Source organism: Bufo gargarizans, chromosome 6, assembly GCF_014858855.1.
Source record: "Bufo gargarizans isolate SCDJY-AF-19 chromosome 6, ASM1485885v1, whole genome shotgun sequence".
Taxonomy (NCBI): domain Eukaryota; kingdom Metazoa; phylum Chordata; class Amphibia; order Anura; family Bufonidae; genus Bufo; species Bufo gargarizans.
The window spans coordinates 55,100,566-55,126,084 of record NC_058085.1 but is presented as its reverse complement, the minus strand read 5'-3'; the positions used below and the strand labels follow the sequence as shown (position 1 = coordinate 55,126,084).

At 43.7% G+C, this 25,519-nt stretch overlaps 1 protein-coding gene across 1 annotated transcript in view; it reads right to left on the bottom strand.

Moving 5' to 3' along the window:
- Positions 1 to 25,054, bottom strand: part of LOC122942581 (L-xylulose reductase-like) — a 103,035-nt gene extending 77,981 nt beyond the window's left edge. The window contains exons 1-2 of the mRNA XM_044300244.1: positions 25,003 to 25,054; positions 24,682 to 24,779 (exon numbers count right to left, since the gene is read on the bottom strand). Coding sequence (XP_044156179.1) covers positions 24,682 to 24,779; positions 25,003 to 25,054 — 150 coding nt within the window. The remainder of the gene's footprint in view (positions 1 to 24,681; positions 24,780 to 25,002) is intronic.
- Between the last annotated feature and the right edge of the window lie 465 nt (positions 25,055 to 25,519).

Sequence of the window (25,519 nt, the reverse complement as noted above, 5' to 3'; positions counted from 1 at the left end):
GCCGGGAGTTCTACTTTAATTAAATATATTCCTGACAACAAAGTGTAGGGATGACGTGATGACGTAGTCACGCTACGTTGCGCCTCCCTCCCCCTCTCTCCACCTCTCTCCACCTTGCCATGCCGTCTAACTCTGCTCTACCCTGAGTGACCTAAGGGCTTTACTGCTCCCAGCCCTGTTACATTGCTAGACTTCTTTAACATCTATCCCTGTCTCCGTGACTGCCTGTTGCCAGCTGCTGTTCTGTGGAGGGTTCCTGTCTCCGGTCCTCGCCTGCTACCTTCTACCACTTGGCTCCTTCTTCCTCTGCTTTCTAGTCCTCTGCTCCCTGATGGTCCTTGGATTGAGGTTTGAAGAGACGTGTTCTGTGTCCTCCCTGGTTTGTTTGCTTGACTTGTCCTTCCTTCCCTCTTCTTGTGTACACCCTCTGACCCTTTTGGGCTTGTCTTATTATACCAAAGAACTGTTTTATCCGCAGTTTTTTTATTATATTACCGGATGGGTACAGGCTATTTTGGATGAACTTTTCTGGATGAACAGTTTTTTCTTCTTTTTGAGTGTTATTTTCCCTCCTGGTAATTAATATAAAGGGGTAAACAGGGGAGGGAGAGAAGAAAAGGAGAAAATGAAAGAATCACAGCACTATGTCTGTAGCATGTATGTATGGACAGCAGAGAAACAGTAATTCCTATCACACTACCTAACACCCTGCACTGGAACCTATCAGCTAGAGCAAAGCGATGTCACTGCTCTCTCTCTCAGAACTGCAACAAACTGCTGAAAATTTGTCCCACAAGCAAAAAGGGAGGGATCATGGGTTCAGTTGAAAAGAATATTTGCGAATACGAATATATAGCACTATATTCTAAATCTTCGCGATTAAAATTTGCGATTTGAATATTCGCGCCCAACACTAATGGCTATATTGAATGGGAGAAAAGTCCACTTTGTAGAATTCTGGTGAAGATTTCTCCACATGATAATATATTTACTATTGGAATCTGGCCAATTAATTAAAGGGGTTGGCCACTATGTTAGCACCTATTAAAACTGGAAAGAAAGTAGGGAGATTTTACACTTAGGCTACTTTCACACTTGCGGCAGTGTGATCCGGCGGGCACTTCCATCGTCGGGACTGCCCGCCGGATCCACCAATTTGGAAGTGACAGAAAGCATTTGCAAGAACGGATCCGTCTCTCCGCTTGTCATGTTTTCCTGCTATTGGCAGCCACGCCACCCTCCTGTCCTGCTCTCACAGCTGCCTCTCCTCCATCCCTGCACCTGCCATGGAGGAGCTACCTCGTTCATGCCTTAAGGAGTGTGCTGCTGTCTGGGTCCTAAATCAGAGGTGCTTTCTTCTGTGACTGACACTCCTGCTTGTGCAGGGCTGGCAGGGGCTTAGCAGGGACACTTGTTAAAAGCTGAAATATAGAAACTTTTGCAGGAGGAAGGGAAACTGTGAGGAGAAGCTGTGATGGCTGATGAAGCGCTCACTGACTGCAGACTCTGCCCCCTCTCACTCTCCTGTACTGAGAGGATCCTGCTGTATGTGAGGATGTAGCAGAGCCAGGATGGTGCTATGGACCACAAATTGTGAGAAATCCAAGTGTATGTCCTGGTTATGGCCCCTCTGCTCTGTGTTCTTATCACACACATGTTTATTACAGCCAGACCAACAGTTCAGGAGCTTTAACCCCTTCTGTGCTGCCAGTATGGCTGAGGTCAGTGATAGCAGCAGTCACTGGGCTCCTCTGTAAATGTGTGCCCTCTCCTTCCTGCACACTGTATATAGTGATATGTGACCCCCACCACTGTACACTGTGTACACTGATGTGTGACCCCCACTGTATACTGTATATAGAGATCCGTGACCCCCTGTACACTGTATATACAGATGTGTGAACCCCTGTACATTGTATATAGAGATGTTTGACTACACTTGTTCCCCCTTTTTCCCCAGGTGAAGAGCAGTCATATTTTCATAGATGATTTCTAGGCTGTCAGCTGGGAGCAGGTTGTGTGATGATAGACAGGAGGCTCCTCGCTATGTGAGCAGATCGATTTGTACAAATTTATTCAGTTCTTGTGCAACAAAGGGCTGCCCCCCCCCCCACTCAAAAGATCCCTTTCCTCCGGCAGTCCGTGTACCTAAACAAAAATCTCTGATAGCTAAGAGCTGCCATAGATTCCTGGCTTCATTTGAGTCAGAAAGCTGGCGAGAAGAACCATAAATATGTAGGGGTGACTGGTCATGCCCCCTCCTTGCCATTGTCACTCCCTTTTTTTTTTTTAAGGTGCAGTTAAAAAGTTGCAAACAAGTAGTTTGCAAGTTTTTAACACCACTTTTCAGTGAGGAGGGACTGTAGTAGGCGGGGAGAGCGGCGGGGCCGTGCAGGCACTGTACTCTGGCCCCGCCGCTCAGTATGTACTGTATTATACGTAGTGTTAATCATCATATCTAAACTGAATAATAATGCTCTCCCCCTGCTCCTCATGTGTACCGTACTTACTGGTACATGTCACGCTCGTGTAGTAAGCACTAGCAGCTAGCAGGCAGGCCGGGCGGCCGTAACTCACTGAGGTCACGTGCCTGCTCCGCCTACTTTATAAATGAAGTAGGCGGAGCAGGCACGTGACCTCAGTGGCTTACGGCCGCCCGGCCTGCCTGCTAGCTGCTAGTGCTTACTACAGGAGCGTGACATGTACCGGTAAGTACGGTACACATGGGGAGCAGAGGGAGAGCATCATTATTCAGTTTAGATATGATGATTAACACTACGTATAATACAGTACATACTGAGTTGCGGGGCCAGAGTACAGTGCCGCTCTCCCCGCCTACTACAGTCCCTCCCTAGGAATCTGTGAATAGGATAATGATGAAGGGGGGGGGGGGGGGGGTGTCTGTGGATGGCATTATGATGGGGGGATCTGTGGATGGGACTGTAATGGGGGATCTGTGGATGACACATATAGCAGTGTCATCCACAGATCCACCACCCCATAACAGTGCCATCCACAGATCCCCCCATCATAATGCCATCCACAGATCCCCCCCACCATCATAATGCCATCCACAGACCCCCCCATCATAATGCCATCCACAGCTCCCCCATAACAGTGCCATCCACAGATCCCTCACATAACAGTGCATCCACAAATCCCCCACCCCATAACAGTGCATCATCCAGAGATCTCCCATAATAGTGTCATGCACAGACCGCCATTAGTTCAAACCAACCAAAAGCACACCTTTTGGTTAAAAATATATTTTTTCTTATTTTCCTCCTAAAAAACCTAGGTGCGTCTTATGGGCCGGTGCGTCTTATAGGGCGAAAAATGGTATGTGTGGGACGGGTAGTAAACTCTCTTTACTGCTGGGACTGGGGCGTTCCTTCTATTACCATGTCTGTACAGCTTACTGCAGGGACTGGGGCACTCCTTCTATTGCTATGTCTGTACAGCTTACTGCTGGGACTGGGGCGTGCCTTCTATTACCATGTCTGTACAGCTTACTGCTGGGACTGGGGTGTGCCTTCTATTACTATGTCTGTACAGCTTACAGCTGGCACTGGGGCATTCTTTCTATTGCTATGTAGTACAGCTCAGTGCTGGGACTGGGGCGTTCCTTCTGTTACTATGTCTGTACAGCTTACTGCTGGCACTGGGGCGTTCTTTCTATTGCTATGTAGTACAGCTCAGTGCTGGGACTGGGGCGTTCCTTCTGTTACTATGTCTGTACAGCTTACTGCTGGGACTGGGGCATTCCTTCTATTACTATGTCTGTACAGCTTACTGCTAGCACTGGGGCGTTCCTTCTGTTACTATGTCTGTACAGCTTACTGCTGGGACTGGGGCATTCCTTCTGTTACTACTTCTGTACAGCTTACTGCTGGGACTGGGGCATTCCTTCTATTACTATGTCTGTACAGCTTACTGCTAGCACTGGGGAGTTCCTTCTGTTACTATGTCTGTACAGCTTACTGCTAGCACTGGGGAGTTCCTTCTGTTACTATGTCTGTACAGCTTACTGCTGGGACTGGGGCATTCCTTCTGTTACTACTTCTGTACAGCTTACTGCTGGGACTGGGGCATTCCTACCGTTACTATGTCTGTACAGCTCAGTGCTGGGACTGAGGCGTTCCTTCTGTTACTATGTCTGTACAGCTTACTGCTGGGACTGGGGCATTCCTTCTGTTACTATGTCTGTACAGCTTACTGCTGGGACTGAGGCGTTCCTTCTGTTACTATGTCTGTACAGCTTACTGCTAGCACTGGGGCGTTCCTTCTGTTACTATGTCTGTACAGCTTACTGCTGGGACTGGGGCGTTCCTTCTGTTACTATGTCTGTACAGCTTACTGCTGGGACTGGGGCGTTCCTTCTGTTACTATGTCTGTACAGCTTACTGCTGGGACTGGGGCGTTCCTTCTGTTACTATGTCTGTACAGCTTACTGCTGGGACTGGGGCGTTCCTTCTGTTACTATGTCTGTACAGCTTACTGCTGGGACTGGGGCGTTCCTTCTATTACTATGTCTGTACAGCAGTTTTTGATAATGTCTGAGGGGCTCTTGTCTCTATGGGGATGTCATGTGACTGCTCCTCTGAAGATGCTTGCTGCAGTGCATGCTGGGATTTTTACTTTCACTTTATAGCTGCTCCTCCCACACATCTGGTCTGAGGAGCTCTCCCGGGAAAGTGTGTTATGGTGAACAAGTTAAAAAAAATTATATATAGCCAGTACATTTAGCTTTAGATATTAATACTTCATAGTTTTGGCTATTGTCTGGGGCACTTTGGATTTTTGATACTTAGGGTGGCCAACCCCTTTAACCTCCAACAGGATTAAAGAGCTGGTGCAAAGCTACTTATCAAGTCCTGGAGCACTATCAGAGATTGGCTGGGAATAAAGGGATCGCTTTGTTGTACGCCCCTTTGGCATAATTATTATTTACAAGTTTTAGATGAATTGGTTAGGCTGGGTTCAGAACTGAGCGTACTTGAACGTACGCTCTGTATGCGCGATTGTACGGGCGTTTACAATCGCGCATACAGAGACAAGCGAACGCCTATTGTCGCGCGTTCCCGCTGAAGTCTACAGGGAGTGCAGAATTATTAGACAAATGAGTATTTTGACCACATCATCCTCTTTATGCATGTTGTCTTACTCCAAGCTGTATAGGCTCGAAAGCCTACTACCAATTAAGCATATTAGGTGATGTGCATCTCTGTAATGAGAAGGGGTGTGGTCTAATGACATCAACACCCTATATCAGGTGTGCACGTCACGCATTGCACCCACGTGGAATTCTCGCTCATGTGAAAGGGGCCTAATTGTCCACGGTGTGTGATATGCCAGAGACCAATTATTTACATATGTTTTGAACTTCTACAGAAGTTAAAGAATATTGGGGGGCAATACACAATTATATTAGGGTACTTTCACACTAGCGTTATTCTTTTCCGGCATTGAGTTCTGTCCTAGGGGCTCTATACCGGAAAAGAACTGAACAGTTTTATCCTAATGCACTCTGAATGGAAAGCAATCCGTTCAGGATGCATCAGAATGTCTTCAGTTCAGTCTTTTTGCTATTTTAGGACGGGGAAAATACCGCAGCATGCTGCAGTTTTCTCTCCGGCCAAAAAGACTGAACACTTGCCGGAATTACGGACCCGACATTAATTTACATTGAAGTGTATTAGTGCCATATCCGTCATTAAGTGTTCCGGCAAAACAGATATGGCATTCCGGTCTACACATGCACAGACCGAAAAAAATTAAAACATTTTTAGACCGGATCCGTTTTTCTGGATGACACAGGAGAGACGGATCCGGCATATCAATGCATTTGTCAGACGGATCCGCATCCGGATCCGTCTGACAAATGCCATCAGTTTGCATACGTTTTGCCGGATCTGTACAGAGATGGAACTGCTTTCTGGAATCCTCTGCCGCAAGTGTGAAAGTACCCTTACTCAAAAATTTTAAGTGGCTATTCCATTTATGGTAGAGTCTTGGATTTTGGGTGATCTTTCCAGGGTTGGGTGCCATAAATACAAAAGGATTATTTTGCTTAAAATAATGTTTTTGGCAAGGCTTTTGATTGCACGGGCTTGGTTTTCATTTAATGCTCCAAATATAGATATATGGTTAAATCTTGTTAATAAGATCAATAGGTATGAAAAATCTTATATAAACAAAGAAATGCTGAGGATAAATGCCTTAATACATAGGGAAAATGGAACTTTCTTATTATTAGGCCTAGTTCACACGAACGTTTTTTTTGCGGGTGTACGGGCCGTTTTTTTGTGTTCCGTATACGGTCCATATACGGAACCATTCATTTCAATGGTTCCGCAAAAAAAACGGAATGTGTTCCGTATGCCTTCCGTTTCCGTTTTTCCGTTTTTCCGTTCCGTTGAAAGATAGAGCTTGTCCTATATTTGGCCGTAAATCACGGGTCGTGGCTCCATTCAAGTCAATGGATCCGCAAAAAAAACGGAACACATACGGAAATGCATCCGTATGTCTTCCGTTTCCGTTCCGTTTTTTCTGAACCATCTATTGAAAATGTTATGGCCAGCCCAATTTTTCCTATGTAATTACTGTAAACTGTACATGGCATACGGAAAAACGGAACGGAACAACGGAACGGAAACGGAAACACAACGGAACTCAAAAACGGAACAGCGGATCCGTGAAAAACGGACCCCAAAAAACTATAAAAGCCATACGTTCGTGTGAACTAGGCCTTATTCCCACATTCTGTCCTTTTTTTGGAGGGGGGGGGAGATCCATCGCGAGGGTGGGGGAAGGTTAAAAAAAAAAGAAAAATAGAAATAATAATTTTGATGCTTTATTTTGTATGGAAATATTATTGTTTAACCCCTTCCCGACCTTTGACGTACTGTTACGTCATGTGAACCACTGAGTTCCCGCAATTTGATGTAATAGTACGTCATAGTGATCACTGCAGGGGCCCGGCAGTCCGTGGTAGCCGGGCCCCTGCTGTATCCGCCGGCATCGCTGTAAAAGCCAATGCCGGCTGATTAACCCCTTCTATGCCGCGGTCCGCGCTGACCGCGACATAGAAGAGGTTTGTGTCAGGTGAACGATCGCATCGAGTCCCCGCACTGCTGTGGCGGGGACCCGATGCGACACAAGGCAGCCTGATGCCGTGCAGAGGCTGCCCAATGCCTTGCACAGCATCGGGAACTGCCTTCTACGGGAGCCGAGGAGATCCAGCCTCAGGCTGGGTCTTTTAGGCAACCTGTTTGTGTATGACTCAGTGTCATACACTAACAGGCAATGCATTACAATACAGATGTATTGCAATGCATTGCAGAGGGGATCAGACCCCCAAAAGTGAATGTCATAAATAAAGTAAAGTAAAAAAAGTAAAAAAAAAGAGGGTTTTAATAAAATGAATAAAGTAATAAAATTAATAAAGTAAAAAATAAAAATAAAACGCCCCTTTCCCCATATTTTAGAATAAAAAACTGAAAAAAACAACAAAACCCACACATATTAGGTATCGCCGTGTCCGTAATGACCGGCTCTATAAATATATCACATGATCCACCCTGGCCGATAAAGACCATAAAAAATAAAATAAAAACAGTGTAAAAAAAAGCCATTTTTGTCACCTTACATAACACAAAGCGATCAAAAAGGCGTATGCCCCCTAAAATAGTACCAGTCAGACTGTCACCTCATCCCGCAAAAAAATTAGCCTCTACTTAAGACTATCGCCCAAAAAATAAGAAAACTATAGCTCTCAGGACATAGAGACACTAAAACATCATTTCTTTTTGTTTTAAAACTGCTATTATTGTGCTAAAGTGAAATACATATTAGGTATCACCACGTCCATAACAAACAGCTCTTTAAAAATATTACATGACCTAACCACTCAGGTGAACACCGTAAAAAAACAAAACAAAAACTGTGTAAAAAAAAAAAGCCATTTTTGTCACATTACATCACAAAAATTGCAACAGCAAGTTATGATCAAAAATAGTACCATTCAGACCATCACCTCATCCCGCAAAAAATGAGACCTTACCTGAGAGAATCGGTCAAAAAAAAACAAAAACTATGGCTCTCAGACTATGGAGACACTAAAATATGATTATTTTGTTTACTTCAAAACTGCTATTATTGTGCTAAAGTGAAAAAAATAAAAAAGTATACATATTAGGTATCGTCACGTCCGTAAAAAAACAGCTCTATAAAAATATCACATGACCTAACCACTCAGGTAAACACCGTAAAAAAAAAAAAAAAAAAAAAAATAAAAAAAGTGCCAAAACATACATATTTTTGTTACCTTGCCTCACAAAAAACTTAATATAGAGCAATAAAAAATCATATGAACCCCAAAATAGTACCAATAAAACTGGCTCCTTATCCCTTAGTTTCCAAAATGTGGCCACTTTTTTTAGTTTCTACTGTAGGGGTGCATCAGGGGGGCTTCAAATGGGACATGGTGTCAAAAAACCAGTCCAGCAAAAAACGTATGGCATTCCTTTCCTTCTGCGCCCTGCCGTGTGCCCGTACAGCGGTTTACGACCACATATGGGGTGTTTCTGTAAACTACAGAATCAGAGCCATAAATATTGAGTTTTGTTTGGCTGTTAACCCTTGCTTTGTAACTGGAAAAAAATTATTAAAATGGAAAATCTGCCAAAAAAGTCACATTTTGAAATTGTATCTCTATTTTCCATTAATTCTTGTGGAACACCTAAAGGGTTAACAAAGTTTGTAAAATCAGTTTTAAATACCTTGAGGGGTGTAGTTTCTAGAATGGGGTCACTTTTTATTGGAGTTTCTACTCTAGGGGTGCATCGGGGGGGCTTCAAATGGGACATGGTGTCAAAAAAACAGTCCAGCAAAATCTGCCTTCCAAAAACCGTATGGCATTTTTTTCCTTCTGCGCCCTGCCGCATGCCCGTACAGCGGTTTACGACCACATATGGGGTGTTTCTGTAAACTACAGAATCAGAGCCATAAATATAGAGTTTTGTTTGGCTGTTAACCCTTGCTTTGTAACTGGAAAAAAATATTAAACTGGAAAATCTGCCAATAAAGTTAAATTTTGAAATTGTAAGGTATATCGGGATGGCTCACCCTCCAAGTTGCAATGAAAAAAGGGTGCTCCCCCTAAAAAGGTTACCCCAAACCTGAGGCCTCTTTCACACTACAGTATGTTGAATTCAGTGTTTTGCGTTCCGTTTTTCACGGATCCGTTGTTCCGTTTTTTGCTTCCGTTGTGGTTCCGTTTCCGTTCCGTTGTTCCGTTCCGTTTTTCCGTATGGCATATACAGTATACAGTAATTACATAGAAAAAATTGGGCTGGGTATAACATTTTCAATAGATGGTTCCGCAAAAAACGGAACGGATACGGAAGACATACGGATGCATTTCCGTATGTGTTCCGTTTTTTTTGCGGACCCATTGACTTGAATGGAGCCACGGACTGTGATTTGCGGCCAAATATAGGACATGTTCTATCTTTTCAACGGAACGGAAAAACGGAAATACGGAAACGGAATGCATACGGAACACATTCCGTTTTTTTGCGGAACCATTGAAATGAATGGTTCCGTATACGGACCGTATACGGAACGCAAAAAACGGACCGCAAAATGGAAAAAAAAATGGTAGTGTGAAAGAGGCCTTAAAGAGAGGTTAAAAAGTGAAATAGGATAAGAGGGGCACACCTACATCTAATTCACATCAACCACTGAACAGTAATAAATAAAATTTATTAAATATACATACGGTAACTAATGAGTCTAAAATACATATACTACAAATAAAATATAGCTGTGCTAAAGATTAATAACAATACAGATACAAATTCGAAATTTTGAAATTGTATCTCTATTTTCCATTAATACTTGTAGAGCACCTAAGGGGTTAACAAAGTTTTTAAAATCAGTTTTGAATACCTTGAGGTGTGTAGTTTCTAGAATGGGGTCATTTTGGGGTGGTTTCTATTATGTAAGCCTCACAAAGCGACTTTCAGACCAGAACTGGTCCTTGAAAAGTGGGTTTTTGAATATATCTGAAAAATTTCAAGATTTGCTTCTAAACTTCTAAGCCTTGTAACATCCCCAAAAAATAAAATGTAATTCCCAAAATGATCCAAACATGAAGTAGACATATGGGAAATGTAAAGCAATAACTATTTTTGTAGGTATTACTATGTATTATAGAAGTAGAGAAATTGAAACTTAGAAATTTGCAAATTTTTCAAAATTTTGGGCTAATTTGGTATTTTTTTATAAATAAAAATGTATTTTTTTTACTCCACCAGTGTCATGAAGTACAATATGTGATGAAAAAACTATCAGTGAATGGCCTGGATAAGTCATTTCCGGAAAAATTTGATTCGCAATGAATTTGAATTTCCTCGCGCTTCGTGGTAACGAATCAAATTTTTTCTAAAATGGCGGCTACACGTGTGAGGACTGAGGACATGGGGTAAGGAACTCTGGGAAGGCGGGATCACCCAGATTGAGATGCCTGCATGCAGCCAACCCTGTGAAGTCACAGCCCTATAAATATGGCGGCCATATTAGAGTCAGACATTTTCCAGTGTTCAGAGTGCAGGGACAGAAGTGTGAAGGCGCTAGGGACAGCAATTGGGAAAACCTGATTGTGGAAAAAAAAGACAGATTTTTTTTTTATAAGTGCAGGGAAAGGATAGGGAGGAATCATTTCACAGCATCTTAGTGCAGGGAGAGACGTCAGAAGGCGCTAGGGACATTGATAAGAAAGCGATTTACAAGTGCAGGCAAATATTATTTGGGGATCCAAATAGCCATTAGACAGCTATTTGTTATTGGGCTGCAAGTGGTATATTGAAAAGCCTTTAGTGGCTTATATCTTAGTATCTTTAGTATCTTATATCAGTACTACAAGAAAAATATATACGCATGTCACTTCTGAAGTTATTTCTGGTCAAAGCTATAGGGGCGTATTTTAGTCCAACAAGAAAAATATATTCTCAGTTTACTTATGCAGTTATTTCTGTTGAAACCCTATATTACAGTAAAAAAAGAAAAATACACTGCCTGTCCCAAAAAAAAGTCGCCACCTGGATTTAACTAAGCAAATAGTTATGAACCTCCTATTGGATGATTACTGCATGGGCGATTATCCTTCAGCTGGCAATAAGTTATTTAACCCTGAGTTGCTTCTCATTTCTTAAACAACCATGTCGAAAGACACATCTCCTTGTCGTGGAAAAGATGTTAGTCTATTTGAAAAGGGTCAAATCATTGGCATGCATCAAGCAGAGAAAACATCTAAGGAGATTGCAGAAACTACTAAAATTGGGTTAAGAACTGTCCAAAAACTGGAAGGATAGTGGGGACCCATCGTATTCTAGGAAGAAATGTGGCGGGAAAAAATCCTGAATGATCGTGATCGGCGATCACTTAAACTATTGGTGAAATTAAATCAAAGATAAACAACAGTAGAGCTCAGGGCTATGTTTAATAGTGAAAGTAAAAGCATTTCCACATGCACAATGCAAAGGGAACTCAAGGGATTGGGACTGAACAGCTGTGTATCCGTAAGAAAACCACTAATCAGTGAGGCAAACCAGAAAAAAAAGGCTTCAATTTGCTAGGGAGCCTAAAGATTGGACTGAACAATGAAAGAAGGTCATGTGGTCTGAGGAGTTCAGATTTACTCTGTTCCAGAGCGATGGGCGCATCAGGGTAAGAAGAGAGGCATATGAAGTGATGCACCCATCATGCCTGGTGCCTACTGTACAAGCCTGTGGGGGCAGTGCTATAATCTGGGGTTGCTGCAGTTGGCCAGGTCTAGGTTCAGCAACAGTATGTGCTCCAAGAATGAGGTCAGCTGACTACCTGAACATACTGAATGACCAGGTTATTCCATCAATGGATTTTTTTTCCCCTGATGGCACGGGCATATTCCAAGATGACAATGACAGGGTCCATCGGGCTCACATTGTGAAAGAGTGGTACAGGGAACATGAGACATCATTTCCACACATGGATTGGCCACCAGCGAGTCCAGACCCCATTGAGAATATTTGGGATGTGCTGGAGAAGGCTTTGCGCAGCAGTCAGACTCTACCATCATCAATGCAAGATCTTGGTGAAAAATTAATGCAACACTGGATGGAAATAAATATTGTGACATTGCAGAAGCTTATTGAAACAATGCCACAGCGATTGCATGCTGTAATCAAAGCTAGAGGTTTTTTTTTGGTGGCGACACACTGCACTGTTGCAGTTATTTCTGGTGAAAGCGTATAGGGGCGTATTTCAGTACTGCAAGAACAATATATACACACTTTACGCTTTATGTTTTTACTGGTCAAAGCGTATAGTTGCCTAGTTCAGTCCAACAAGAAAAATATATTCTCAGTTCACTTCTGCAGTTATTTCTGTTTAAAGCGTATAGGGGTGTATTACAGTAAAAATAAAAAAATATATACGCACTGCACTGTTGCAGTTATTTCTGGTGAAAGCATATAGGGGCGTATTTCAGTACTACAAGAAAAATACATACGCACTTCACTCTAAGTTTTTTCTGGTCAAAGAGTATAGGGTCGTATCTTAGTGCAACAAGAAAAATATATTCTCAATGCATTTCTGCAGTTAGTTCTGGTAAAAGCATATAGTGTCCGATTTCAGTCCAACAAGAAAAATATATTCTCAGTTCACTTCTGCAGTTATTTCTGTTAAAAGCGTATAGGAGCGTATTACAGTATAAAAAGAAAAATATATACGCACTGCACTGTTGCAGTTATTTCTGGTAAAAACATATAGGGTCGTATTTCAGTATTTCCCACCCTCCCCACTTCATGACTGGGCCAATACTGATGGATTACTGAGCAAATGCTGACCGGGTGAAGGCATATGGTCCACAGACAGGATCCGTTTTTGTGAGTTATTGTTCTTCTGACGGATCAGAGGAAGGGAAAAATAATCAGTGACGTTACTGCTGGCACCCTCTCCACTCTGTCGAGGGGCTCTACTTGTATAAGCGTTTAACCCCTTAAGGACCAGGCTCATTTTCACCTTAAGGACTAGGCCATTTTTTGCAAATCTGACCAGTGTCACTTTAAGTGCTGATAACTTGAAAACACTTTGACTTATCCAGGCCATTCTGAGATTATTTTTTAGTCACATATTGTACTTCATGACACTGGTAAATTAAAGTCAGAAAAATTTATTTTTTTGCATAATAAAATACCTGATTTACCCAAAATTTTGAAAAATTAGCAAATTTCTAAGTTTCAGTTTCTCTACTTCTGTAATACATAGTAATACCCCCAAAAATTGTAATGACTTAACATTCCCCATATGTCTACTTCATGTTTGAATTATTTTGGGAATGATATTTTATTTTTTGGGGATGTTACAAGGCTTAGAAGTTTAGAAGCAAATCTTGAAATTTTTCAGAAATTTACAAAAACCCAATTTTTAGGGACCACTACAGCTCTGAAGTCACTTTGCGAGGCTTACATAATAGAAACTGCCCAAAAATGACACCATTCTATAAACTACACCCCTCAAGGTATTCAAAACTGATTTTACAAACTTTGTTAACCCTTTAGGTGTTGCACAAATGGGGATGAAATTTGAGAATTTCATTTTTTTGCCTAATTTTCCATTTTAACCCATTTTTTCCACTAACAAAGCAAGAGTTAACAGCCAAACAAGACTGTATCTTTATTGCCCTGACTCTGCTGTTTACAGAAACACCCCAAATGTGGCCGTAAACTACTGTACGGCCACACAGCGGGGCGTAGAGTGAAAGGTGCGCCGTATGGTTTTTGGAAGCCAGATTTTGCTGGACAGTTTTTTTGACACCATGTCCCATTTGAAGCCCCCTGATGCACCCCTAGAGTAGAAACTCCATAAAAGTGACCCCACCTAAGAAACTACACCCCTCAAGGTATTCAAAACTGATTTTACAAACTTTGTTAACCCTTTAGGTGTTGCACAAGATTTAATGGAAAATAGAGATACAATTTCAAAATGTGACTTTTTTGGCAGATTTTCCATTTTAATATTTTTTTTTCCAGTTACAAAGCAAGGGTTAACAGCCAAACAAAACTCATTATTTATGGCCCTGATTCTGTAGTTTACAAAAACACCCCATATGTGGTCGTAAACTGCTGTACGGGCACACGGCAGGGCGCAGAAGGAAAGGAATGCCATATGGTTTTTGGAAGGCAGATTTTGCTGGACTGTTTTTTTGACACCATGTCCCATTTGAAGCCCCCCTGATGCACCCCTAGAGTAGAAACTCCAAAAAAGTGACCCCATTTTAGAAAGTACGGAATAGGGTGGCAGTATTGTTGGTACTAGTTTAGGGTACATATGATTTTTGGTTGCTCTATATTACACTTTTTGTGCGGCAAGGTAACAAGAAATTGCTTTTTTGGCACGTTTTTTTTTGTTATTTACAACATTCATCTGACAGGTTAGATCATGTGGTAATTTTATAGAGCAGGTTGTCACGGACGCGGCGATACCTAATATGTATACAATTTTTTTTATTTATATAAGTTTTATAGAATAACTTCATTTTTAAAACCAAAAAATTGTTTAGTGTCTCCATAGTCTAGGAGCCATAGTTTTTTCAATTTTTGGGCGATTATCTTGAGTAGGGTCTAATTTTTTGCGGGATGAGATGACGGTTTGATTGCCACTATTTTGGGGTGCATATGACTTTTTGATCGCTTGCTATTACACTTTTTGTGACTAAAGATGGCAAAAAATAGCTTTTTTTACACCTTTTTTTTGTTTGTTTTTTACGGTGTTCACCTGAGGGGTTAGGTCATGTGATATTTTTATAGAGCCGGTCGATACGGACGCGGCGATACCTAATATGTATACTTTATTTTTATTTATGTAAGTTTTACACAATGATTTTATTTTTGAAACAAAAAAAATCATGTTTTAGTGTTTCCATAGTTTTTTCAGTTTTTGGGCAATTATCTTGAGTAGGGTCTCATTTTTTGCGGGATGAGATGATGGTTTGATTGGTTATATTTTGGCGTACATGCGACTTTTTTGATCACTTTTATTACCTTTTTTGGGAAGTAAGGTGGGCAAAATTTCAATTTTCTCATAGTTTTTATTTTTTTATTTTTATGGTGTTCACCGTGCGGGGAAAGTAACATGACCGTTTTATAGATCAGGTCGTTACGGATGTGGCGATACCCAATATGTGTAGTGTATTTTATTTTTTTCATTTTTATTCAGTGATAAATGTTTTTTTTTATCTTAACTTTTTTCACTTAAAAAAAAAAAAATTTGACCCAGACCCATTTGGTTCTTGAAGATCCAGTGGGTCTGATGTCTGTATGATACAGTACAGAACCTATATATGGTTCTGTACTGTATTTTACTTACACTGAACAGATCTATGCTTTTAGCATAGATCTGTTCAGCACCATGGACAGCAGGACGCCTGAGCAGGCGTCCTGTTGCCATGGGAACCTTCCCCGTCTGCCACAACTTCGCAGATGGGGAAGGGTGAGGACGGGGCTTCGGGGGGCTGCCTGGGGGCTCTCTCCCTCTCCGATCGGGGGGCTGCAAAGGCACAGCAGCCCCCCGATCGGAGAGGGAGGGAGCTCCCTGCGCTGTTAACCTTTTCCATACAGCGGTCCGTACGGACCGCTGTATGGAAAGGGTTAAACGGCTGACATCGCCCAACGATGTCAGCCGTTTATACCAGGGTGCCAGCAATGTGCTGGCACCCTGGTATACCCACTAGACGCCAACGATTATTCAAGGGGAGGCGGGCGGGGGATCGCGGACCTGCCTGCCGCACCGCCCGCCTCCCGCAACGCCCCCACCGCCTGCGACACCCCCCCTGCACCACCCGCCGCCATCAAATCGTGCAGGGGGGGTGCAAAATCTTGATTTTAGGCACTCTGAAGTTTCTGATCCCTGCGGTCAGGGACCGCGGGGATCAGAAACTGCAAAAAGCGCAGCAAACCGCAGGTCTGAATTGACCTGCGGTTTGCTGCGATCGCCGACACGGGGGGGGTCACATGACCCCTCTGGCGTTGTGACAGGATGCCGGCTGAATGATTTCAGCCGGCATCCTGTTCAGATTAACCCCTGGGGCGCCGGAATGCCGATTTAAAGATAGGACGTACCGGTACGTCCTTGGTCCTTAAGGACTCGGGAAATAGGGCGTACCGGTATGTCCTATGTCCTTAAGGGGTTAATAGAACAGGTTCTGTAGACATCTATGTGGAATCAGCTGACGAGGGTGTAAAATGAGTGCAGTTGTTCTTGACGCTAACATCGAACTGTAAGGCCTCTTGCACACAAACGTTTTTTTTTCCATTTACATTTTTTGCGTTCCATATACGGACCTTATACAGAACCATTTATTTCAATGGATCCGCAAAAAAGGAAGTTACTCTGTATGCATTCCGTTTCCGTATTTCCGGTTTTCTGTTCAAAGATAGAACATGTCCTATTATTGTCCGCATAATGGACAAGGACAGTACTGTTCTATCAGGGGCCAGCTATTCTGTTTCACCAAAAACGGAATGCACACAGACATCATCCGTATTGCGGATCAGTTTTTTGCGGACCTTAAAATACAGAAAAAGCCATATGGTCGTGTGCAAGGGCCTAAGGTTTTTTGTAGGTTTTGGCCCCGTGACTTCCCAAATAAGTGAAGTGTGCAGTGATTCTAAGAGCGACGGCTGTCATCTGCATATCACACTGACTCACAGCATTATTTCACTACCCTAGCAGACTCCCTATATGTGTTACTGCAAGGCACAGTGTTCTACGCCCTTATAAAGGCTCTCTGCAGCCTGAAAATAGGCATTTTTTTTACACGATTTGCCGCAAATAAATTCAGATCGAAGCGAATCTTTTCAAAAAATTTGGTGACCGGCCAAATCTAATTTTTTAGATATTCGCTCATCTCTTATCATAATCATTGCAGACTGGGCCTGGAAAAGAGTCCCAGCCACCTGAGAAGAGTCATGGTTATTCATGAATTCCTGATCTCCCTGCCCCCTTGCAGATGACTGACTCTCTTCTACCTAGTTTTCTCTCTAACAGAGAACTGCCAATCATCAGCAGATGGGTGAGAGCAGTGGCGACTCTAGGAACAATATATAGGGGGGGCACAAAGATACCACAGTCAAAAATGGGGGGGCACAAACAAAATAAGTATATATCAATAAGATTACAAAATACGAGAGAATTGCGATATGCAGGGATACAGTTATAATAAAGCAATTTACTTACAAAAGAAGCTATTCAGTCGTCTGCAGTGCCGTCCTCTGCTTGCTTCCACGGATTCTTTCCCCTTCTTTCTGTCTCTCGTCAGTGCACAGGCGCACTGTTATGGTGGATCTGTGGAAGACACACTGTTATGGGGGCATCTGTGGATGACACATTATGCCTCTCATTAGCCCTCATTATGCCTCTCATATCAGCCCCCATATCAGCCCTTATGCCTCATTAGCCCCCATATCAGCCCTTATGCCTCATTAGCCCCCATATCAGCCCTTATGCCTCATTAGCCCCCATATCAGCCCTTATGCCTCATTAGCCCCCATTATGCCTCTTATTAGCCCCATTATGCCTCTTATTAGCCCCATATGCCTCCTATTAGCCCCCATATGCCTCCTATTAGCCCCATATGCCTCCAATTAGCCCCCATATGCCTCCAATTAGCCCCCATATGCCTCCAATTAGCCCCCATATGCCTCCAATTAGCCCCCATATGCCTCCAATTAGCCCCATATGCCTCCTATTAGCCCCATATGCCTCCTATTAGCCCCATATGCCTCCAATTAGACCCCATATGCCTCCAATTAGCCCCCATATGCCTCCAATTAGCCCCCATATGCCTCCTATTAGCCCCCATATGCCTCCTATTAGCCCCATATGCCTCCTATTAGCCCCCATATGCCTCCTATTAGCCCCATATACCTCCTATTAGCCCCATATGCCTCCTATTAGCCCCATATGCCTCCTATTAGCCCCCATATGCCTCCAATTAGCCCCCATATGCCTCCAATTAGCCCCCATATGCCTCCAATTAGCCCCATATGCCTCCAATTAGCCCCATATGCCTCCAATTAACCCCCATATGCCTCCTATTAGCCCCCATATGCCTCCTATTAGCCCCCATATGCCTCCTATTAGCCCCCATATGCCTCCTATTAGCCCCCATATGCCTCCTATTAGCCCCATATACCTCCTATTAGCCCCATATGCCTCCAATTAGCCCCATATGCCTCCAATTAGCCCCCATATGCCTCCAATTAGCCCCCATATGCCTCCAATTAGCCCCATATGCCTCCTATTAGCCCCATATGCCTCCAATTAGCCCCCATATGCCTCCAATTAGCCCCCATATGCCTCCAATTAGCCCCCATATGCCTCCTATTAGCCCCCATATGCCTCCTATTAGCCCCATATGCCTCCTATTAGCCCCCATATGCCTCCTATTAGCCCCATATACCTCCTATTAGCCCCATATGCCTCCTATTAGCCCCATATGCCTCCTATTAGCCCCCATATGCCTCCAATTAGCCCCATATGCCTCCTATTAGCCCCCATATGCCTCATATTAGCCCCATATGCCTCCTATTAGCCCCATATGCCTCCAATTAACCCCCATATGCCTCCTATTAGCCCCCATATGCCTCCTATTAGCCCCCATATGCCTCATATTAGCCCCATATGCCTCCTATTAGCCCCATATGCCTCCTATTAGCCCCCATATGCCTCATATTAGCCCCCATATGCCTCATATTAGCCCCATATGCCTCCTATTAGCCCCATATGCCTCCTATTAGCCCCATATGCCTCCTATTAGCCCCCATATGCCTCCAATTAGCCCCATATGCCTCCAATTAGCCCCCATATGCCTCCAATTAGCCCCATATGCCTCCAATTAGCCCCCATATGCCTCCAATTAGCCCCCATATGCCTCCTATTAGCCCCCATATGCCTCCTATTAGCCCCCATATGCCTCCTATTAGCCCCATTATGCCTCATATTAGCCCCCATATGCCTCATATTAGCCCCATATGCCTCCTATTAGCCCCATATGCCTCCTATTAGCCCCATATGCCTCCTATTAGCCCCATATGCCTCCTATTAGCCCCAAATATGCCTCCAATTAGCCCCAAATATGCCTCCAATTAGCCCCCAAATATGCCTCCAATTAGCCCCCATATGCCTCCAAATGCCCCCATATGCCTCCAATTAGCCCCCAAATATGCCTCCAATTAGCCCCCATATGCCTCCAATTAACCCCCATAATGCCCCCAGCAGCCACATTTTCTATAAAATAAAAAATAAAAACACTTACCTCTCCTGCTCCTGGACGGACGCCGCCTGCCATTTTCTCCTCAGTCGACTGTGCTCTAAACTGGCGCGCACAGCGTGAGGTCACAGAGCGACCTTACGCTGTGCGCAGCCCTGCACAGCCGACAGCCGAGGACCAGGAAGTGGTGAGTACAGAGCGTTCACCACTTCCTGGTCCTTCGGTACTAATGAGCGCTTCCATAATGGAAGCGCTCATTAGTATTCACTCTGGGGAATCAGCGGGGGGGCACCCGGGGGGGCAAGGGACAACATAGGGGGGGCAATTGCCCCCCCTCGCCCCCCTCTAGCGACGCCACTAGGTGAGAGTGCAGGAGATTATGAATAACCATGACTCTTCTCAAGTAGATTTGACTCTTTTCAAGGCCTGGGCTGCAATGATTATGATGCTGGTTCTCGGCAAACATTTACTTTGAGCTCATAAGTGACACACTGCTGAAATCAGCATTTCTGTCACTGTTTTATGCTGCCCTCAGTGAGGTCAGCATAAAGTTGATGACAGGTTCCCTTTAAGAACATACTGCATTTGGGGAGGCTTACATGTCACGAATTTACCAACTACAATGTTGTCTGGCCAGGAATATGTGACCAGGGGTGATACTTGGGTCTTTTATTAGTTAGGGAAAGAAAGTTATGTGGCAGTAGCTGGAACATCCAACCCTCATTCCCTGTACATATAGTAAGGGCCACAGCACATAGCTTTTGACTGCAGAGACTGGATTGGTAGCCCAGGGGTTAAATCACCATGTCTTCCTGCCGAGGCATGTTGGTTTGGCCCACAGGGGTGTTTTATCCTTCAGTCACAGCTCTGCCTGTTTTGTGTTGCTGGTCGCACCTTCCCTTATCCGTCTCCACCCCCTCTTCTGGTTGGGCCAGTTTAGATGGTTCCCTCCTGTCCCTCCCCTAGAGTTAATAAATAGGATGGCTTACCCTTTTGGTTCCCTCTTTCACCGGCATCTTCTCCAGGAATGTTCCCACCCTCCCGCCCCTTTTTGGTTGTTTATCCATGATATGATTGCCCACATATATTTATTTTACAGTTGCAGTTGTTTAAAGGGGTTCTGCACTTTCAATTAACTGATGATCTATCCTCTGGTTAGATCATCAGCTTCTGATCGGCGGGGGTCCGACACCCGGGACCCCCGCCGATCAGCTGTTTGAGAAGGCAGCGGCGCTCCAGCAGCGCCGCGGCCTTCTCACTGTTTACCGCCAGGCCGCCTGCCCACTGACGTCACGACTTGTATCAACTAGAGTGGGCGCGGCTAAGCTCTGTTCACTTGATGATCTATCCAGAGGATAGATCATCAGTTAATTGAAAGTGCAGAACCCCTTTAAGTCACAGCTGGAGGTCGGTTGAAATAAAATACTAAGCAGAGGAGAAGGCGGACCTGCCCACTGTGGTTTCAGTGGCGCTTCTCACACTATTGGAAGTGGTTGTTGGTATTTGATAAAGTTGGTGTTTTGTGAAGAACAAGTTAAAGATAAATAAAGCTATGACCGACCCTCATTCCAACAAAACCAGTTGCCTCTGTCTTTATTTGGTAAGCGGGGAAGACATATAGTTGGGTGGTTGGACAGTTTGTTCTCTGCAGTCTATTGCTGCAAGTTAGCATCCCTTAGGTTTTGAGGGTGTTTTCGTTTCAGGTTTTTGGTCTTGTTCCTTGCTATGAGGTTGTTTTGCATGGCAGGGGAAGGGTGGAGCAGTGGCGTGCCTAGGTTGTTTGGCATCCGGGGCGGGTCCTTTCTCTGGCACCATCGTACCCCCTCACAGTAGTATTGTCCTCATTGTACAACCTTCACAGTAGTTTTGTACAGATGTGTGCCGCCTAACAGTAGTTATGCCCACATTGTGCCCCCTTAAAATACTTATCCCTTCATTGTGCCCCCTTCACAGTAGTTATGCCCTATCTGTGCCCCTTCACAGTTGTAATGCCTTTTTTGTGCCCCTTCACAGTAATAATCCCTATTGTGCCCCCTTCATAGTAACAATGGGCATTGCTAATGTGAAGAGGGCATAATGGGCATTTCTACTCTGGAGGAGGCACAATGGGCATTGCTAATGTGAAGGGGGCACAATGGGAATTTCTACTCTAGAGGGGTACAATGGGCATTGCTAATGTGAAGGGGCATAATGGGCATTTCTACTATGGAAGGGGCACAATGAACATTTCTACTCTGGAGGGGGCACAATGGGCATTGCAAATATGAAGGGGGCACAGTGGACATTTCTACCCTGGAGGGGGCACAATGGGCATTTCTACTCTGGAAGGGACACAATGGGCATTGCTAATGTGAGGAGGGCACAATGGACATTTCTACTCTGGAAGGGGTACAATGGGCATTGCTAATGTAAAGGGGACATAATGGGCATTTCTACTATGGAGGGGGCACATAGGGCATTGATAATGTGAAGGGGCAAAATTGGCATTTCTAATATGGAGGGGGCACAATGGGCATTTCTAATATGGAGGAGGCACAATGGGCATTTCTACTCTGGAGGGGACACAGAGGGCATTTCTACTATGGAGAGGGAACAGAGGGCATTTCTACTATGGAGAGGGCACAATGGGCATTTCTACTATGGAGAGGGCACAATAGACAATTCTACTATGGAGGGGGCACATTGGGAATTTCTACTATGAGGGGGCACAATGGGCATTTCTACTATGGAGGGGTACAATGGGCATTTCTAATGTGAGGGGGGCACAATGGACATTTCTACTTTGGATGGGGCACAATGGGCAATTCTACTCTAGAGGGGGCACAATTGGCATTGCTTACGTGAAGGGGACACAATGGGCATTTCTACTATAGAGAGGGCACAATGGGCATTTCTACTATGGAGAGGGCACAATGGGCATTTCTACTATGGAGGGGGCACAATGGGCATTTCTACTCTGGAGGGGGCACAATGGGCATTGCTAATGTGAAGGTGGCACAATGGGCATTTGTACTCTGGAGGGGGCACAATGGGCATTACTTATGTGAAGGGGACACAATTGATATTTATTATATGGGGAGGGCACAATGGGCATTTCTACTATGGAGGGGGCACAAAGCACTGAGGGCATTACTACTATGGAGGGGGCACAGGGCATTATTACTGGGAAGGGGCACAATGGGCATTATTACTATTGAGGGGGCATAATAGGCATTATTACTTTGAAGGGGGTACAATGGGCATTACTACTATTAAGGGGCATTATTACTGTGAAGGAGGCACAATGGGGATTATTACTATGAAGGGGGCGCAAAGAGGGCATTACAACTGTGAAGGGGCACAGAGAGGGCATTACTACTGTGAGGGGGCACTTAGGATATTCATAGTCTGTGGGGAGGAACTAAGGAGGCATCGCAATGTGTCAGGGGCACTAAGGGATCACCCTGATGTGAGAGTGCACTTAGCGGTATCATACTCTGTGGAGCATCAAAGGGATATGATACTGTCTGAGGGACATTTAGGGGGCATCATTATTGTTAGGGGGCACTGAAAGGACATTCTTACTGTTTGGTTGGCAAACTTGGCAGAAAGGAGATTAGGTGGACTTGGAGTTGTGGATTATTGTAAAAAAAATTATAAAATGCAGCGCTACACGCCAATGGTGTTGTCCCTTATATATTTTTTTGTTTTGCAGCTCAGACCTTCATCCTACAGCTGTCACGGACGTTCCAGCGACAGGTGGCAGGAGATCGGTGAAACTAGCAACACATGGTTTGATCGGACATGTTTTCCATTTGGATCAAATTATGTCTGTGTTGTTTCTGGTGCTTGCCACGCCTTCTTTCCCCAGGTGTGGCTATTAGGGTAATTTAACCTTCTCTATTTATTGGTGTTTCTCCCACTATGCTATGCGGTTTATAGCTTCTGTTTGAGTTGTGGATAGCTGGTGTGTGGATCTCGGCTGAGTTCCTGGTGCTGCCATAGCCACTTGAAGTTAAGTGTTTTCTTTCCTTTTGTATTTTGTATCGGTTATTTTGTGTGTTGCATTTCCCTGTCATTTGTATTAAGGCCTGAGGGAGACTCCTGTTTGTCCTTCCTTTTGAAGGAACAGGTTGTCTCAGTCCTGAAATTTGTACCAGGGTCCTATAGGATGAGTTAGGACATTAGGTATTCCGATGTATGAACTCACCTACCTCTGGGGTCTGTTTATACTGGTAGTTTGTGAGGACTTTGATTAGGGTTTTAGTAGGAGGTGTCCATCTCTTTTCCCTAGTTTCCAGGCCTTATTCTCTCACCCTTTCCCTCCTATGTTCGGTGTGGTGTTTCCCTCCCACATCCGAACGTGACAACAACAGACTCAGGTATGTGGACCTTTACAAGTACTTGAGTACCCCTGATCTAGAGGCTATGTGCAATTGGTTAATGAAATGTTGTTTGACTATTATTTCAATGTCATTTCAGCGCTCGGAGTGTTGAGTGATAATAAAGGCTGCTGCAGCCTTTTAAACCAAGAAAGTCCCAAGTAGGGCACAGCAGATAGTGGAGCGCATCAACTATATTTTTTTAAATCAGATCATTTTTATTGACAATTTTAAGAGAAAATAGTACAAAGACATAAACTCCTCCCTACAGGACTGCAGCCCAGAGAAGGTCCATATTGGAATCACTGTTGTTATTGTCCAAATAAAGTTTGATGTTGTAACTTGTCACATGACTCTGTGAGATTAATCTTCTAATTCTTTCGTAGGTCTGCTGTATCTCAGACATTCATACCCATTACACATTCCCATGCACACTACTATAGCAATGCCCAAGCCGAAATGTCAGTCCCCATTCATCATTATCCCTTATCAGATAATATCTAGCTTACATCTTTCTCTTTACAGCTTCATCCTTACTATTACACATACCTATCACAGTACTTGTCTTTAATCTACTATATAATATACATAATCTATTCCCTGTTTCCACCTAGTCTATTGGACAGAGGAAAGACTATAATGTGACATTGTAATGTTGCAACTATCAGGTCCATAATTTTCTCAAACTTCTTAATATTGCCTCTTTTCTGATATACAAATCTCAATACAAATACAAAGGTATGAACCTTCTCTACTAATTCTTGTGCTTTTGGAGGATTTGGAGCAATCCAATAATATGCATCAACTGTATTAGAAGGGGGAGAGGAAGGTGGGCAATCGGATGAATCTAATTATATTTCTAAACTTATTTACTGCATAAATTATTACTAAGATAATTTTTGAGATACATCTTACAACAATCATATAATACCTGCAGAGTATTACACATTCTTCTATATAAAAAGGCTACTTATTGTCTAAATGTCATGCTATGGGTAAGATTACCTCTTGTGCCAGGCTGTCCAGGTCCTCTGCTGTACGGCTCAGCGCGACCACTTCAGCTCCTAATGCCCACAGAGCCTTCACCGTTTCCCGGCCTATCCCTGCAAGAAAAAAAGCTGCAGCTATACAAACTGTCCGGACATGATAGCGTTTTAGCTAAAAGTTTAATGACTAGTCAGAGTTTCCCAACTATTCTTCTATTATATTTGTTGGTAAAACTTGGTTTAGGGATGATCTTTGGTCCTTATGGTTAAATAGTGAGCAAAACTGAACTGAAGGTTACTTGGTGCTAATAATGTCAATGTGTTCAGCTGGCATACATACCCTGCCCAGCGCCAGTCACTACAGCTCGATGTCCTTTAAAGCTCATCTCCATTGCGCCTGCAATCACAAGAACATCAGGAGGATGCAGTATCTTCTATATAGTTTGGCTGGCAAAAGGGTTATATATATACTTCAAGTCCTCAGGTGCTTACCTTCCCTCCAGGGTGAACAACAAGCTAGTGCAGGAATCATCAGATGAATACATTTTTTCTTATATTTCCATTAATACCAGACATCATTACTTAACTCTTACCTTACTCTTAGGATTTATGCACATGATAGTACTGGCTCAGTAAACAGCTGGTATGCAGTATACAGGCACTGGCCATGTGCACTCCATGGTGCGAATGCGGACCCATTGACTTGAATGGGTCCGCAAGCTACGACCAAAGATACGATTTTACCTATCTTTTGCGGAGCAGAGGTACAGATCGGAAGCCCATGGAAGCATTATGAAGAGCTTCCGTGGGCTTTTGGGTCCGTGCCTCCACAATGCAAAAAGATAAAGTCCACATCC